The 14,059-nt window shown below is 37.8% G+C and overlaps 1 protein-coding gene across 4 annotated transcripts in view; it reads right to left on the bottom strand.

Moving 5' to 3' along the window:
* The window catches only part of CDKL5 (cyclin dependent kinase like 5), a 133,811-nt gene that overhangs the window by 81,458 nt on the left and 38,294 nt on the right, over nucleotides 1-14,059 (bottom strand). For all 4 annotated transcript variants that reach the window (XM_042788580.1, XM_042788584.1, XM_042788581.1 and 1 more), the window contains exons 2-3: nucleotides 993-1,221; nucleotides 340-374 (exon numbers count right to left, since the gene is read on the bottom strand). In XM_042788580.1, the coding sequence (XP_042644514.1) occupies nucleotides 340-374; nucleotides 993-1,056 (99 nt within the window). In that variant the 5' untranslated portion in view covers nucleotides 1,057-1,221. The remainder of the gene's footprint in view (nucleotides 1-339; nucleotides 375-992; nucleotides 1,222-14,059) is intronic.

The raw sequence follows: 14,059 nt of genomic DNA, 5'->3' as shown, positions 1-14,059 counted from the left end.
TTTGACATTCTAATTGAGACTGCTTGAGCATAAACTACATCCCAAAAAATCTTTTTTTTTTTTTCTTTCTTTAAAGACTCTCCTAGTTGAGATTAATGAAACATTAGTAATACTCCATATATTTCAGACAAATATTAAATGCCAAAAAATGGAGATTTGGTACTAGATGTAACCATTTCCTCTGACAGTATTGCAATTAAAAAACTGAATAACTGACTGCAAGGAAAAGCACACCCCAGCTGCCACATCTCATACATAGTAACATCTCCGTTTTCATCAAAAGTCGTTGTTTCACCCAAATACCAACATTTATCTCTGACTTAAAGCAATTTACTCTACCTTGTGTCTGCATTTAAGTACAACGCCATAGGCTCCTGAAACAAAGAAGAGAAGAGGTAAACCATCTCAAAGTAGAAAAAAAAAAAAGCAGTAAGATAAACCAGTCTCCAGTCACCTCCTGGCTACAGAAATAGCATTGTTCCCAGTATTATTATCCAGAACTTGCACATACAGGTACTGTACTTAATTTCTGTGCACTGTAAAAATTTTAAAAAATTGCTTGAAAGTAAATGGATTTTAAAATCTGAATTTTTTTTTTTTTAATTTAGTTGCAAAGGAGTTTGATAACTTGCATCTCCCCAGTATTACTAAAGAGAAATTAATATAGCAAACTTTAATAAAAAGGAAAAAAAAAAAACAAAAAAACCCCACAAACACAAAAACAAACAAACAAAAAAAAAAAAAAAACAAACAAAAAAACAACCAAAACCCCCCAAACCACAAAACTGTCCCATTTCTCTTCCTTTTCTTTTGTCTTCCAAACTTCTTCTTCCATCTGAGAATGGAATTAGAAGGAGCTCTTGAGAATAAACTGATGTTTCTTAAGATCTTCATACAAGCAATATTTTGCAAATGAAATCTTACTACCATAAAGAAGACTAAGTCAGATCTACATATCAATCTAATTATTTTTCTCTTAAGATACTACTTACCTTCACCTACAACCCCAAGGATCTCAAATTTATTCATCACATTACCAATGTTAGGAATCTTCATCAAGACAAATTCCTCTTACGGTGAGAGCCACAAAACATGGCACAATGAGGAACGTCCAAAGATTTTGCAACAGGCAATTGTGAAAAGGCTCTTGGAAAAAAAATTCCACCTTGATCAATCAGACTTCTCACACCCCTTCTTAATTTCTAGGCAGCCAGTAGCTTCCTGGGGAAAGAAAAGAATGTAATTAGTATTTTGTTTTATTTTAGTAAGAGAGTGCAGTGGTGTGTGTGTGTATATCACAACAACATTGTCTAACAATTGTAACAGACAATTAATTTACTTCTACATTTTATGATCAAGAGAGTTTAGCAGCATGTATAATGGGCAGAACCTACTGAGAACATGTATTTGACAGAACAGCTGGCATTGTAATCCCATATTTGAATGTCTATTACAATAATAACTTACATAAAGTTATTTTCCACAGGACAGAATCAAATAAAAATGTTGATAGGAACTACCTCAGTGAGCAAAAATACACCTATAATTATCTTCTCAGTTTGGTATACGTTGACAGCTAGGTATAAAAACTAATGGTCTTTAGTCAATTTATTATTTGTCCCCTGTAATGACAAAAAGGATAAGGTAGAAAAAACAATAAACAATGGAAAATATTCTTCTACTGGTATTTTCTGTGATTGTTTAAATAAAATAAAGGAAATTATTTGCTAGACTGACAAGCAAACAGATTTAGAAAATTATTTCCATTACCAGCTTATTTAATAGAAATGTAATAAACAGAAAAAAAAGTTTTAAAACCTTTTTTCCCCATGTTTCCCAAACATTGAACTAATTTGTCAAATCAAGCAACTATACACAGGGAAAAGAACGACGTTTTTTGTGTCTCTTTTACGCTCACCACATCTCCCCTATAATCTTAGAAGTCTGATAAAACTGAACACACCAAAGTTTGGTTTTGCTAATTCAGACTGCATTTTTATCCCTAATATTAAATACATACATCCCACATAAAAAAGTGGGGAAAAAGCTAAAATAGCTTCACCGTGAATTGGAAATATGTCACTTCCACAGTTCAGTGCTCCGACAGGACTACTCAAGAGGAACAAGATGGTAGGATAGAAGTGAATTAATTTAATTAACTTATATGTAATGGGTGAGTGTGACCTAATGATACTGGGTTCAGCTCACACAAAGGGAAAGGCTCCTTCCTATTTCACAATAAACTAGGGGTGCTGGACAAAAGCCCTGTGTCGATTAAGTCACACATAACAAAAGGGATGACTCAAGGGTGGAGGGACGTCACAATGACATTAGCCTCCGCAAGACACAGGGAGATGGTTTGGGGGGTTTTGTTATTTTAGAAGTAACTTCAGAGTTAATAAACCACAGTATTTTGGAAACAAACTTTGAAAATAAAGCAGTGACTTCTTATTTAAAGGCATGCTTAGGGTTTTTATTGGTTTTGTTTTAAAAAAAGAGTTACCCACCTCCTTAATGGATTATTTCAGTGGTTTAATTTACTGTTTCAATCAATTTTTTTATTCACTTCTGAATTGTATAAAATACTCTTTCCTTTTCGTTCCATATACTCTCCTATTTTATTTGGCATCTCCTTCTCACAAAAACCTTTGTGCTGTTTGCCCAGGCTTTCTAGTTACAGTAATGAACTAAATAAAAATGAGCTTCTGGAAAAGCAGCGAGCACCTGCTCAGTTGCACCCATCAAGAGGAGAACAGAGCCCGCAGAGCTGCTTGAGCCTCCAGCTGAAACAGCCCGGTGCCAGGCACGCGGCACAGCGGGCTGTTTCTGAGCTGCAGCTGAGTGACAGAAATACCGCTACAGAGACCTTGAAAGAACCATTAATGCCGTAATGTAAGCAAAACACAAGAAAACAGGTCAGCCACATTCAAACCAGCAAAAATACTTGTCCGAAAGGTCAGAAAGCATATACTTTGTCTTCTACTAGCACCATTAATAACATCACCAAATCTGCTACTTCAGTTCCCAGCATTCATTGACAAGTTCTTCTAGAAATTTGTTTGTGATAACTTTCATTACTTATTTGCTAATGTTACGTTGTCTTTCTGCCTTACAGTGTACACAATATTTTTTGGATCTACAACAAAATAGTGAAGAAGCTTATAAGATAGCATATCAAAAACTCAACAGAACATTTAGATGCAGTTTCCTCTGTCCCTCATTCATAATTTCTAAATTGCTCATAAACTACTTAAAGCTATACAAGCCTGCAGCTTGTGATCAAATATTTTTATTTTTCTATTTTTAAGAGTTCTGCAAGTGTATTCAGTACGTATCATATTTTTTCAATTGGGAATAAAGGTTAGATTTGCAAGCAGCCAACCTTCCTTTCCAAAATCCGGTACTACATATCTTCCTCTCCCCACTGGTCATGTAGGTTTCCCTTTTCACTTCATTAAAAGTTAAGAGCCACAGAAAGCTGATCCGCTTGTTACACTGGTGCTCCTGGACTCGTGGCACCTAAAGCAACATCCGCATGGAATTCCCAAAAGGCAAAAGCCTGTCAACTCACTTACTGATGTTCATTCACCACTAGTGATACACTTTGACTGGCCCAAAGAAACACACAAACCAGCTTCTCGAATTCTCCCCAAAGTACATCATGACTGACAGCAAAGGTAATACTGATGCACATACAGGTGGACTCTCAAAAGAAAACTGCACTTGAGTGACCCACCTCTGTGAAGACGACTACACAGTCATCTTTGTGGACAACTGCTGAAAGCACTTTATGAGAACCTAATCTTGAAATTAAAAGGTGAGCTAATGAAAAGATGACATATGGCATGCAGCAGTACTATAGATTCATACCCAAACACTTTTTGCCCCAGCTCTTTTGCCACATTTCTTCAAGCAGGGCAATAATTCAAACTAGTCCTCCTGCAACATTAGTGAACTCAGACTAGCTAGACCCATCCAATCCCTAGATGAGATGTATATACTTGTTTGAGATCTTTGCCTTCAAAAGTTCCTGAATGACTGAAAACAAAGTGCTGAAAATACTTGGTCAATGGCAGCACCTATTGAACTTTCTGGGATTTTTCTGCTTTTTGAAAGGCACTGGCCTTGTTAAGACTGTTTCTGAAATCACTGATTCTTGCAGAGGATCTGGTAACAAACTCAAACTCCATGAATGACAGTCTTGTGAATGGCAGAGTAACTGCAATAATAAAAATAAAGTAAAATCTACATGTTTTAGCCAAAAAAAGTAATTTCAATTAAGTTATCCATAGCACAAATTAAATTATTCCTTAACTGAACACTGGAAATAGGAAGCGAAACCTTATTAATAGCAACCACAATTTCATTGTTTGCACTGAGTGCCATATAGGTCTCTTAAGTTGCCTGCTGGCTAGCAAGATAAACCTCAAAAAAGAGGAAATAAGGCCATTCTTTACCTCTCAAAGGTTCTCAGCAGGGAAATGGCACTCATTCTCCTAACATCCCATTCTGAGGCAGCCAGATTCACAGCTCATCAACAATTTATGAATTAAACCAACAGATCTTTGAGATGGCCTCAATGTTACTATGGTATTCTACAAAATGCAGAGCCAATTCAGCAAAATGAAAGAATAAATTAGTTTTACTTAATCCAGAACTAGAACAGTGTGATATTTTAATCAAATGTAGTTATTTTGCAATAGCATGTAAGGCTTATATGTATAAACGAAAAACTGCATTTGACTTCAAATTCATCCACTAGGTTTTAAACAAGTTTCTTGCCAGTAGGTAATACGGCCCTCTTGCTCTCCTAAAACAAGAAGTAAACTTAACATTTTTATTTATTTATTTATTATTTTTACTCACTGAGAAGATACAATTAAGAATTTCTAGGGGCTGGGTAGATTCTCACCTGTTCACTAACAAAATAGTGGGTCAGTAAACAGATGTAAAGACCTTAAACCATATGAGTATCTTCGACAGTTACACATTAATCCAAACCCTGGCACATCTTTTGTCATACAGGGTACACACATGAAAGGAAGCATTAACCATCTCTATTAGTCATGATGTATCGCTACTACAGCACATTTTCTTCTCCTCCCTTTTATATGTGTAGTTTTATTTCTTGAGATTTTCCAGAAAAATCCCAATTAAGAGTTACAAGCACCTAATTCAGTGTTATAGCAGAATATACAAGTGACAGGGTTAAGAAAATAGTTGGAGAACGTTTTCTGCATTTATTGATCCAGAAGAATGCACCAAGAGTATTATAAGGAATTACAGATTAGGAAGAACAAATTCAGTATTTGAACAGCTGTGAGGAGAAAGCTAGCAGTAATATTCTGACTTTAAGAATCGAGAGAAAAAAAATACAATCATATTGCTTGGGAAATTTTTGAAGTCTCACTCTTGTACTTAGAAAAAAGATACCACTTGTTGTTTTTCCATTTTATGGAGGGACAGTAGACCTTCTGATGGGACAATGTTTTCGAGGAATCATCAAGACCATGAAAAAACCCACAATGTGGAAGTTGGGAAAAAAAAAAAAAAGCTGAAGAAGAGATAAAAAGCAACAACAAGAACTTGCAATTAAGCAAGCCATTTTTCATACTCTAAGCTTCAATCTATCCTCCTCTGCTCATAAAAAAAATTAGGAATGAAGAGAACAGCTGGTGAAAATAAATACAGAATTTAGAAAACTGTCAAACTTGAACAAATTATGTAAAAGAAAACCACTAAGGTTGCTTGCACAAACTCACAGTTTTAAAAATTCAGCTCCAGCATGCTTTTATTGACATTGCTAATATCGTCATTGGAACTTGACTTCACTGTTGCTGGGTTTGGGACTTCTTTTGCCTGCCCCCCCCCCCTTTTTTATTTTTTTTTGTTGTTTTTTGTTTTTTGTTTTCTTTTTTGTTTTTTTGGTTTTTTTTTTTTTTAATAGCTGTTGATATACTGAAACCTGCAAACTCATCTGAATGAGTTATACATAAAGGGAAGTCATCGTCACAAAACTGGCCTAAAAGACAGCATGCCTCTATGGCAGCAGGGCTGGGGGAGGTGGGGGGGAGGGAGGAGAACTTAAACAAAGTTCCCATCCCATAGCAAGCACACAACTAGGAAAAGTATTGAATCAGCTCCCAACTATTAGAGATACCTGTTCGGTTAAATTCCTAAAGGAAAACTGATCTTGCAGACCAGGGCCCCAGTAACAATTTGGTTTGTTTTATCTTGTTCTCTGAGTCCTCCTCCTTTTGTATCCAAGTACAGATTCAAAAATAAACTCAGCTCATCCTAGATATATGAACTAAATTCACTTCTTGGAGTTAAAGCACAGGATTCATGAGCTTCTCTAACAGCTGTGGCCAACTCAAAAAGAGTGGGTGCTTAGCAGGATGCTTCTAAGACCATAGTGACAAATAAGTAGACTGATTATCAAAGCCTTGAGCACAAAAGCAGCTCCAATGAGTCATAACAGAAGGACAGGAAAGACAATTTTGCTTCCCTTTTAGTCTTCCTCTCCAGTAAGAACCTTAACAAATACATCTATTGTGGGTGTGACAGCTTCTTACGCAGTTTATGCTGGTCTTTACGCATGCTGGGCGGTCTTTGCCATACCTGTAGCAGCTCTGAAGAAAAACAACCAGTATTCAGAGGCTAACACTCTCAACATAAACCTCTTAAATCCAAAGCCTCTGCAGTTTTGTCTGTCACAAGGAGCCTGACACACGTGCACTTCTAACAAATAGAAGGGCCCAACATTTGTAGTTGAAGTAAAAGCATGTTTCTGCCTACAGAGATAATGTTAAGCAAAAGGGGGCAATGAAAAAAAAAAAGTATGTATTTTTTTTAGATAAAAGAAGGTCTTATTTTGTAACAGAATAACTTCCTGTGGAAAAAGCTAATATTTCTTTATCTGACACAATATTTCTACTGGACTCCTTAGAAGCTGGTTCTTTCATTTTAATCTTTCCTTCTCTCTTCTTAGAACACCAGTCTCCAGTAATATCCATATTCATCTGTCATATTGCTTACTATTTAGTCCCATATTATCTTTGACAATCTGCCATGGACCTTAAATCCCCAGGCTATAAAATAATATAACAGACATAGCTTTTTCATCTTTAATAATTACCAATAAAAGCTACAATTTTCAAAGAGTTACACATTAGGACTCACTTTGTGGCTCAGTTCCCACATTTGTGTTTGAAGACCCATGCTTAGAAGAAAAAATAAGTGTTGAGCATAAAAGTCTTCCTCCTTTACCACAAAAAAGAAAAATAAGAAAAAAAAAAAAGAGCACATTCAAAGTACTGAGCAGAGGGAGTTCCTGTCCAAGAACAGTACAATATATTATCTTTAAGGGAACCTGTTAGAATCACTGAACAGCCAGTCAGTTGAAGGACTGCTCTAGAGTTGGAGCTCAGCAGGCTACTTGTGGAAAAAAAGGGTCTCGAGTTCCTCCATCACGCTCTCCAGTCCCTCTATGCTCTGGCAGCCTCCTGTCAAAAAGCACACTGCTAGGTTCCTCTCCACAATGGCAGCAACCACTAACCATGCACCAGCCATCCCACACCACCACGCTGGCACACATAGAACAATAGATGCAGAAGACCTGGCCACTTAGAAAAAAGTCCTCTGACACATTCCTAACTGGATCAGCCATCAAATCTTTCATACATGCACACACTATCTCCTAACACACACACACAAAATATGTAAATTCTTCTAATCTGACAAACTTTCTCCCTCCTAACAACCCAGTTTTGTCTCCATTGTTCTAAAATAACTCCCATTCACATTCTAAAAGTCGAATGCTCCTCTCTACATTGGCTTTGGCTGGGATGGAGCTTTCTCCTAAGAGAACAGAAAAGTAAAGGTGAATATAAAGTATTTATAAATAGCAAATGAATGCTGAAATGAAAATCTGTGGGCATTCTAATGCAGATCAAAATAACCACAATGACTACTCTTCCTTGCAATCTTCAAACATATCATTAAATACAGATTACTGGTTCACTATCTGAAGTAAAAAGAAAAAACCCCAAGAAATCACTTTTTCCTTTGAAAAGACATACCAAAGATATGGAACAAACATAAAAATATGAGGAGGGAGCCCTCCCAAATGTAATACTAAATTAATAAGAAAATACAATCCATGTAAATGAACAATTAGATTTTAATTACACTATACAAATTACTTATCATTTCTTCCTGACGTTTTTTCTGCGTAAATTGTCAGAGAAATTTTATTTAAATTATATTGATCCAGCTTTGACAAAGTTAGCCTTGTAAAAAATGTCATCCAAAGTTTTCAATGAAGGACAAAAAAGAAGCCACTCACTAACTGTCCTAACATGCAAAGACAGGTCATTTGAAGAGTAAGTTCACATTAGTATGCAAGCATATGTGCTGGTAACATATTTAAAGAAACAACTCCAACGTTTTCATTATTGATTCTTTCACAAAAGTCATTACAAGTGATTAAACCACATGTGGGCAAAAGGTGTACCATGGGGGGCATGGGGGAAAGTGTTGGGGTTTTCTTGTTGTTTGTTGTGTTTGCCTTTTTTTCTTTAATTAGAAAAAGACTCTCTAACTCCATCAACCTCAGACCAACTTGCTTCAAAAGAAATCAAAGGAAATTGAAACCTACAGAAACATCTGTCCATACAGTTTCATCTGAATTTGAAGACATTGCTACTATTTCAGTGTGTGAAAGTCTATTACAAAACATTTGCTCAAATTTTACAGATTTGAGGTAACAGCAAGTACAATTAATACTGAAAATATTTGAATGTGCTTATTTTAACACTTCATATATATTTTTTATGATGATATCTATTATCAGAGTAACTGAACACTAACCATGTTTAAATAAAAGGTGAGTTTTGCCACACTTTCTAGTTGAAAAACAACCGTTAATCTTACTCAGGTGAATAAATCAATGAAGCGAAACCAAAGTCAAGAATACTAATCTCCAAAGTGGCTCAGACTGCATTAAGACCTTATGACCATTATAATAAACTGAAGTTCAATAAAAGAGATTCACATTCCAGATAAAGAAGAAAAGATAAAATAAAAATAATCCTAACAATTCCTCTCAATTAACATAAGCTTTCTTGAAACAGAAGATGAAAGCTTTGAGTCTTCTGGAATGCAGTGCCACAGAAGCAGCAGCAGAAATATATCAGGTACCAAGGGCAATTCTAGCAAGGACTCTGAACATTAAACTGAAAACTCTGAAATAAACTGTGTTCAGTACAAATCCACTGCAGAGAAAGTACAACAGCAGAGCAATCCACTTGCACTGTTACAACAGATGCCCTCATGCTGAGCCACCTATCACACCTTCAGGTAGGGGAACTTCAGTCTGCTATGTAAATTACTGCAAACATACTCGGAAGATGTATTAAGGTGACCAAGTCAGTTTGAAAAATGTGTAAACAGCTTTCCAGCGAAGAAAAAAAAACCCACAGAAACAAACCCACGAAATTAATTTAGATATCTTATCTAAAAACAGCAAAAATTAATTTGAGAATAAGAGTCAGGCAAAAGCAACGAAGACCAAAATATTATATTTTGCTCAAGATTATATGCTTATCTCCACCACCGCTAACTGCATCAGTGAATGGATACTAATGAAGAGTTCATCTGTATACAAAAAAAAAACATGCTGGGAGCAACACTTACTCATATTCATTCATGTACCATTTGTTTTACCTAAACACAAAATTTAAGTTCTATTGAAATTATAGTGAAACTGCGTGGTGGTGGGGAAAACAGGCTGTTGGAATTTCATCTGCTTTTGAATATTTGTACTCAAAAATCTCTTCAATGATCAAAAGATCCACTTTCATCTCATACAGCATGAAATAAGACTACTACAATCAGGATAGTTCAGAGTTTGGCAGCTTAAAAATTCTAAAATCTAGTGGTTATGGATTTAAAACCACCAGAGCATTATCTAAAGCAGAAGCTCTTTTTCAGAAAGAAATGTGAGCCATCACTGTGCTTCAAATCACAAATTTGCAAGTGAACTCCAGGTTGGAAGACAGATACTTGTGTTAGTATGCTACAAGGCAGGGGGCAGTTCTGCTACAAGGAAATCAGTAGAACTACCTTCAGTAAAGATGAAACTGATAAACAAGTAACATACTCATAAAGGCTGACAGCCTGCCATGGCAGATCACAGCAAGGCTGAACGTGAACCCTGAAACCAGGTTTGGAGCACTGGAGAGACTTATACCCTTAAAGAGGCCATCTGAGAAAACTACCAAAATTCATAGAATCCTTCCCCCTTTATACCCTTCCCCTATGAATTTAAGCTACAGTGGAAAAATTATTTGTCATTTCTAAACTTAGTATCTCTAATTCTATATTAGAACAGACGGGATGCTGATTATTTTATTTCTCATTAAGACTCGAAAACCCCTATTATGAAACCGCATTAGCAAGGTTTTGGTAGCAGAGGTGGCTTCTGTGAGAAGAGCTGCTAGCAGCTTCCCCCGTGTCCGACAGAGCCAGTGCCAGCCGGCGCCAAGACGGACCCACCGCTGGCCAAGGCTGAGCCCATCGGCGGTAGCGCTTCTGGGATAACATGGTTAAGAAGGGGGAAAGTTGCTGTGCAACAGCAGCCAGGAGGGGTGAGAATATGGGAGAGCAACAACTCTGCAGACACCCAGGTCAGTGAAGAAGGAGGGGAAGGAGGTGCTCCAGGTGTCGGAGCAGAGGTTCCCCTGCAGCCCCTGGTGAAGACCACGGTGAGGCAGGCTGTGCCCCTGCGGCCCGTGGAGGTTAACGGTGGAGCAGATATTCACCTGCAGCCCGTGAGGGACCCCACGCCAGAGCAGGTGGGTGCCCAAAGGAGGCTGTGACCCCGTGGGAAGCCCATGCTGGAGCAGGCTTCTGGCAGGAGCTGTAGCCCCATGGAGAGAGGAGCCCACGCTGGAGCAGGTTTGCTGGCAGGACTTGTGACCCCGTGGGGGACCCACGCTGCAACAGCCTGTTCCTGAAGGACTGTACCCTGTGGGAGGGACCCACGCTGGAGCAGTTCGTGAAGAGCTCCAGCATGTCGGAAGGACTCAAGTTGGAGAAGTCCGTGGAGGACTGTCTCCTGTGGGAGGGACCCCACATGGGAGCAGGGAAGAGTGTGAGGCTTCCTCCCCTGAGGAGGAAGGAGCATCAGAGACAACATGGGATAAACTGACTGCATCCCCCAGTGCTGCTCAGGAGGAGGAGGTAGAGAAATCAGGAGCAAAGCCTGGGAAAAATGGAAGGGTGGGGGGAAGATGTTGTTTAAGATTTAGTTGTATTTCTCATTATCCCACTCTGATTTGATTGGTAATAAATTAAATTAACATTTCCCCACGTAGAGTCTGTTTTGCCCATGACTGTAATTGCTGAGTGATGTCCCTGTCCTCATCTCAACCCACAAGCCTTTTGTTATATTTTCTCTCCCCTGCCTTGCTTAGGAGGGGGTAGTGATACCGGAGCTTCGGTGGGCCCGTGGTGTCCAGCCTGGGTCAGCCCACCACAGAAACCTAATTGCAAAGACTTCTCATTGCTTATGATGGTCACTTTTCCTCTCTTGTTTATTTCAGCTGTTAGAAACATTCTTGGGTCTTGCCTTTAATTAGTTGTCAAGCTCTTTGATAAGGAAACATTTTTGCTAGGTTGAAGGCCTCTGGGTGGTGTTATAAAATAACTTAAAAGTGTAATATTTGAAAGCATGCTATGGTAGTGGTTCTGTGCATGAACAGAATTGCTGTGGTAAATGTGAGTTTTGATGTAAATTAAAGTCTCAGCAGATGACTCAGGAAAAAACTTCAAAAACATTAGGAGACAATTTGAGTCATCTCTGGAAACAGGATGTGGTAATACTTTTTTTTTTTTTTTTAATAATAAACAATGCTGTTTCAATGCTAGCCTCCATAATGACTAAAAAAATAAATCAAGTAATAGCTTCTCTTGCTATTTCAGCCTAAGGGTTTCCATTCCATAGTTAAAAGAAAAAAAATATATTTCAAATCTCACATAACATGACAACTATCATCTTAATTAAAAGTATCAATGTTCAGACAAACTTTCTTAACACAAATGCAGCCTGTACTTGTTCTATACCTTCATCCACCACCATCAATATACTGGCAAAAGATACATATCAAATGAAGTGTGCCTAACTAGTATTTTCATCAAGTTTAGTATTTAAAAGAAAAGCCCAATGAAAGAATGCCAGAGCCCTAGTCAACATTATTATTCTAGCAAAAACATCTCTAAACAAATAGAACAGTTTTCTACTGAAAGACCTGAGCTACCTCAAAAAAGAAAAAAGTGAAAGACTAGTATTTACAAATTAGTCACTATAATCCAAAGTGAAGAATCACCCAGATTAGAAGTCTATGTATCAACAGAAAAAATATTTAAACATAAACAGGAAATGGCAGGTGCATGGCCTCTTTCCCAAGCAGACTGCTTCACAAGTGCCAACAGACTTCTCTCTGCTACGCTGAAGGCCTCTTGCATGGGAGATTCCCATGGCAGCAAAAGCAGGTCTGGATATGTTAGTGACCCAAAAGAGGACCTGGAAAAACAGGTCTTGAAAAAAGGGAGATGCATCTAAACAGTAAACAATGTTGGCAGGCCTACCAAAAGAAAGGTAATAAAAAACCCTCATAATCCCAATTTTCATCCTTCATGTATTTCTCTATCCTTTGATTCTTCTAAGTTTAATTATAGAGTGGGGAGGAGAAGGGAAAAAAGAGGGAAGGCAATGCCTCTGGCAAAGGGCAAGAATGGTGGGTGAGGGAGGAAGGGAAGCTACTGCAGTCACGGAAAAAGAGAGTGAAAGGCTGGCATATGGGGAATTTGTGGAATGAAAGAAAAGAGGAAAACCAAAATCTAAGGAGAAGATGTTTCAGGCATGAGCAATGAGTTCATCATGAGATTTGAGATTTATATTAGCTGACAAAAAGAGACAGACTTGCAGCACCCAAAAGTCAGTATTTACATAACTGACTTCCCTGATTCTAATATATCTACTTAATTCTTGTACAAATAGTTTTGTAACATTAAGGGAACTAGAAGTAATTTGAAGGATCTGAACACAAAAGTCTACTCCCAGCAACTCACTATTTTCTGTAAAAGGAAAGTAAAAAAACTTAAGAAAATAAGGGCTGGCAACAGTATAGGGTGTACCATGTCTCAGAGGATTAAAAAGAACTTCCTGAAGTTCAGTTATACCGAGTGACAGAGGCTGCTAGGGAGGCTTCTGAGGTGAAAGACTTTTCAAATCAAAAAGATGAAACAGTTGTCTGTTGTTGGCTGAAAGCAAGTTGTACAAAACTATATACATATAATGAGAGGCCTAAATATTAATCAACAAGAAACTAGAACTGAATGGGTGCACATCAAGATGTATCATCCACCACAGGCAGTAATCACAATGCAGCAGCACATTGACCCTGTGCCGAACTCAGCACACGCATCTGAAGAAGCCACTGCCCAAAAGGTAGGAAGACATGCAAGATCACTGTACCATGTTATTTTTTTCCAGTAACATAATCTTTGTGCCTTTCTAACATTGGAAGAGTAATCTCCACTTTCCTTTGTAACCCAGGTAGAATGGGGGGATACACTATTTACTCAGGCAAAATGTCAGAAATAATTCTTGTAATCTTCTTTAAATTATACCACTTCCTTTGCAACTGGGACTGCATACTACACTGATTTAAATGCAAGTTTAACTCTTATGCCTCTTGTTGTGCTAAATACACATTTCCTATTCCCATCTATTCATATCTCAAAAAACCCCAACCCAACCAAACCCAACGCACCAAAACACTCGTTTACAGAGCCGAATACCTACTAATAGAGAGAGATTTTTATAACGTACAGGAGACTTTCCTCCTGCCCCCAGTGAACAGAACGAACCACCCTGTAAGAGTCTCCATCCTGAGCTGGAATTTCAAACATGGATGTTGAATGCATTTAATAGTCTATTTGCATCCATTTTTCAACTGATCAAAATACTTAGTAGTTTAGAATAACTCCATTT

This window comes from Tyto alba, unplaced genomic scaffold (assembly GCF_018691265.1).
Source record: "Tyto alba isolate M040663 unplaced genomic scaffold, T.alba_DEE_v4.0 Super-Scaffold_14, whole genome shotgun sequence".
Lineage (NCBI taxonomy): Eukaryota > Metazoa > Chordata > Aves > Strigiformes > Tytonidae > Tyto > Tyto alba.
This window is presented reverse-complemented; position numbering and strand designations above follow the sequence as displayed.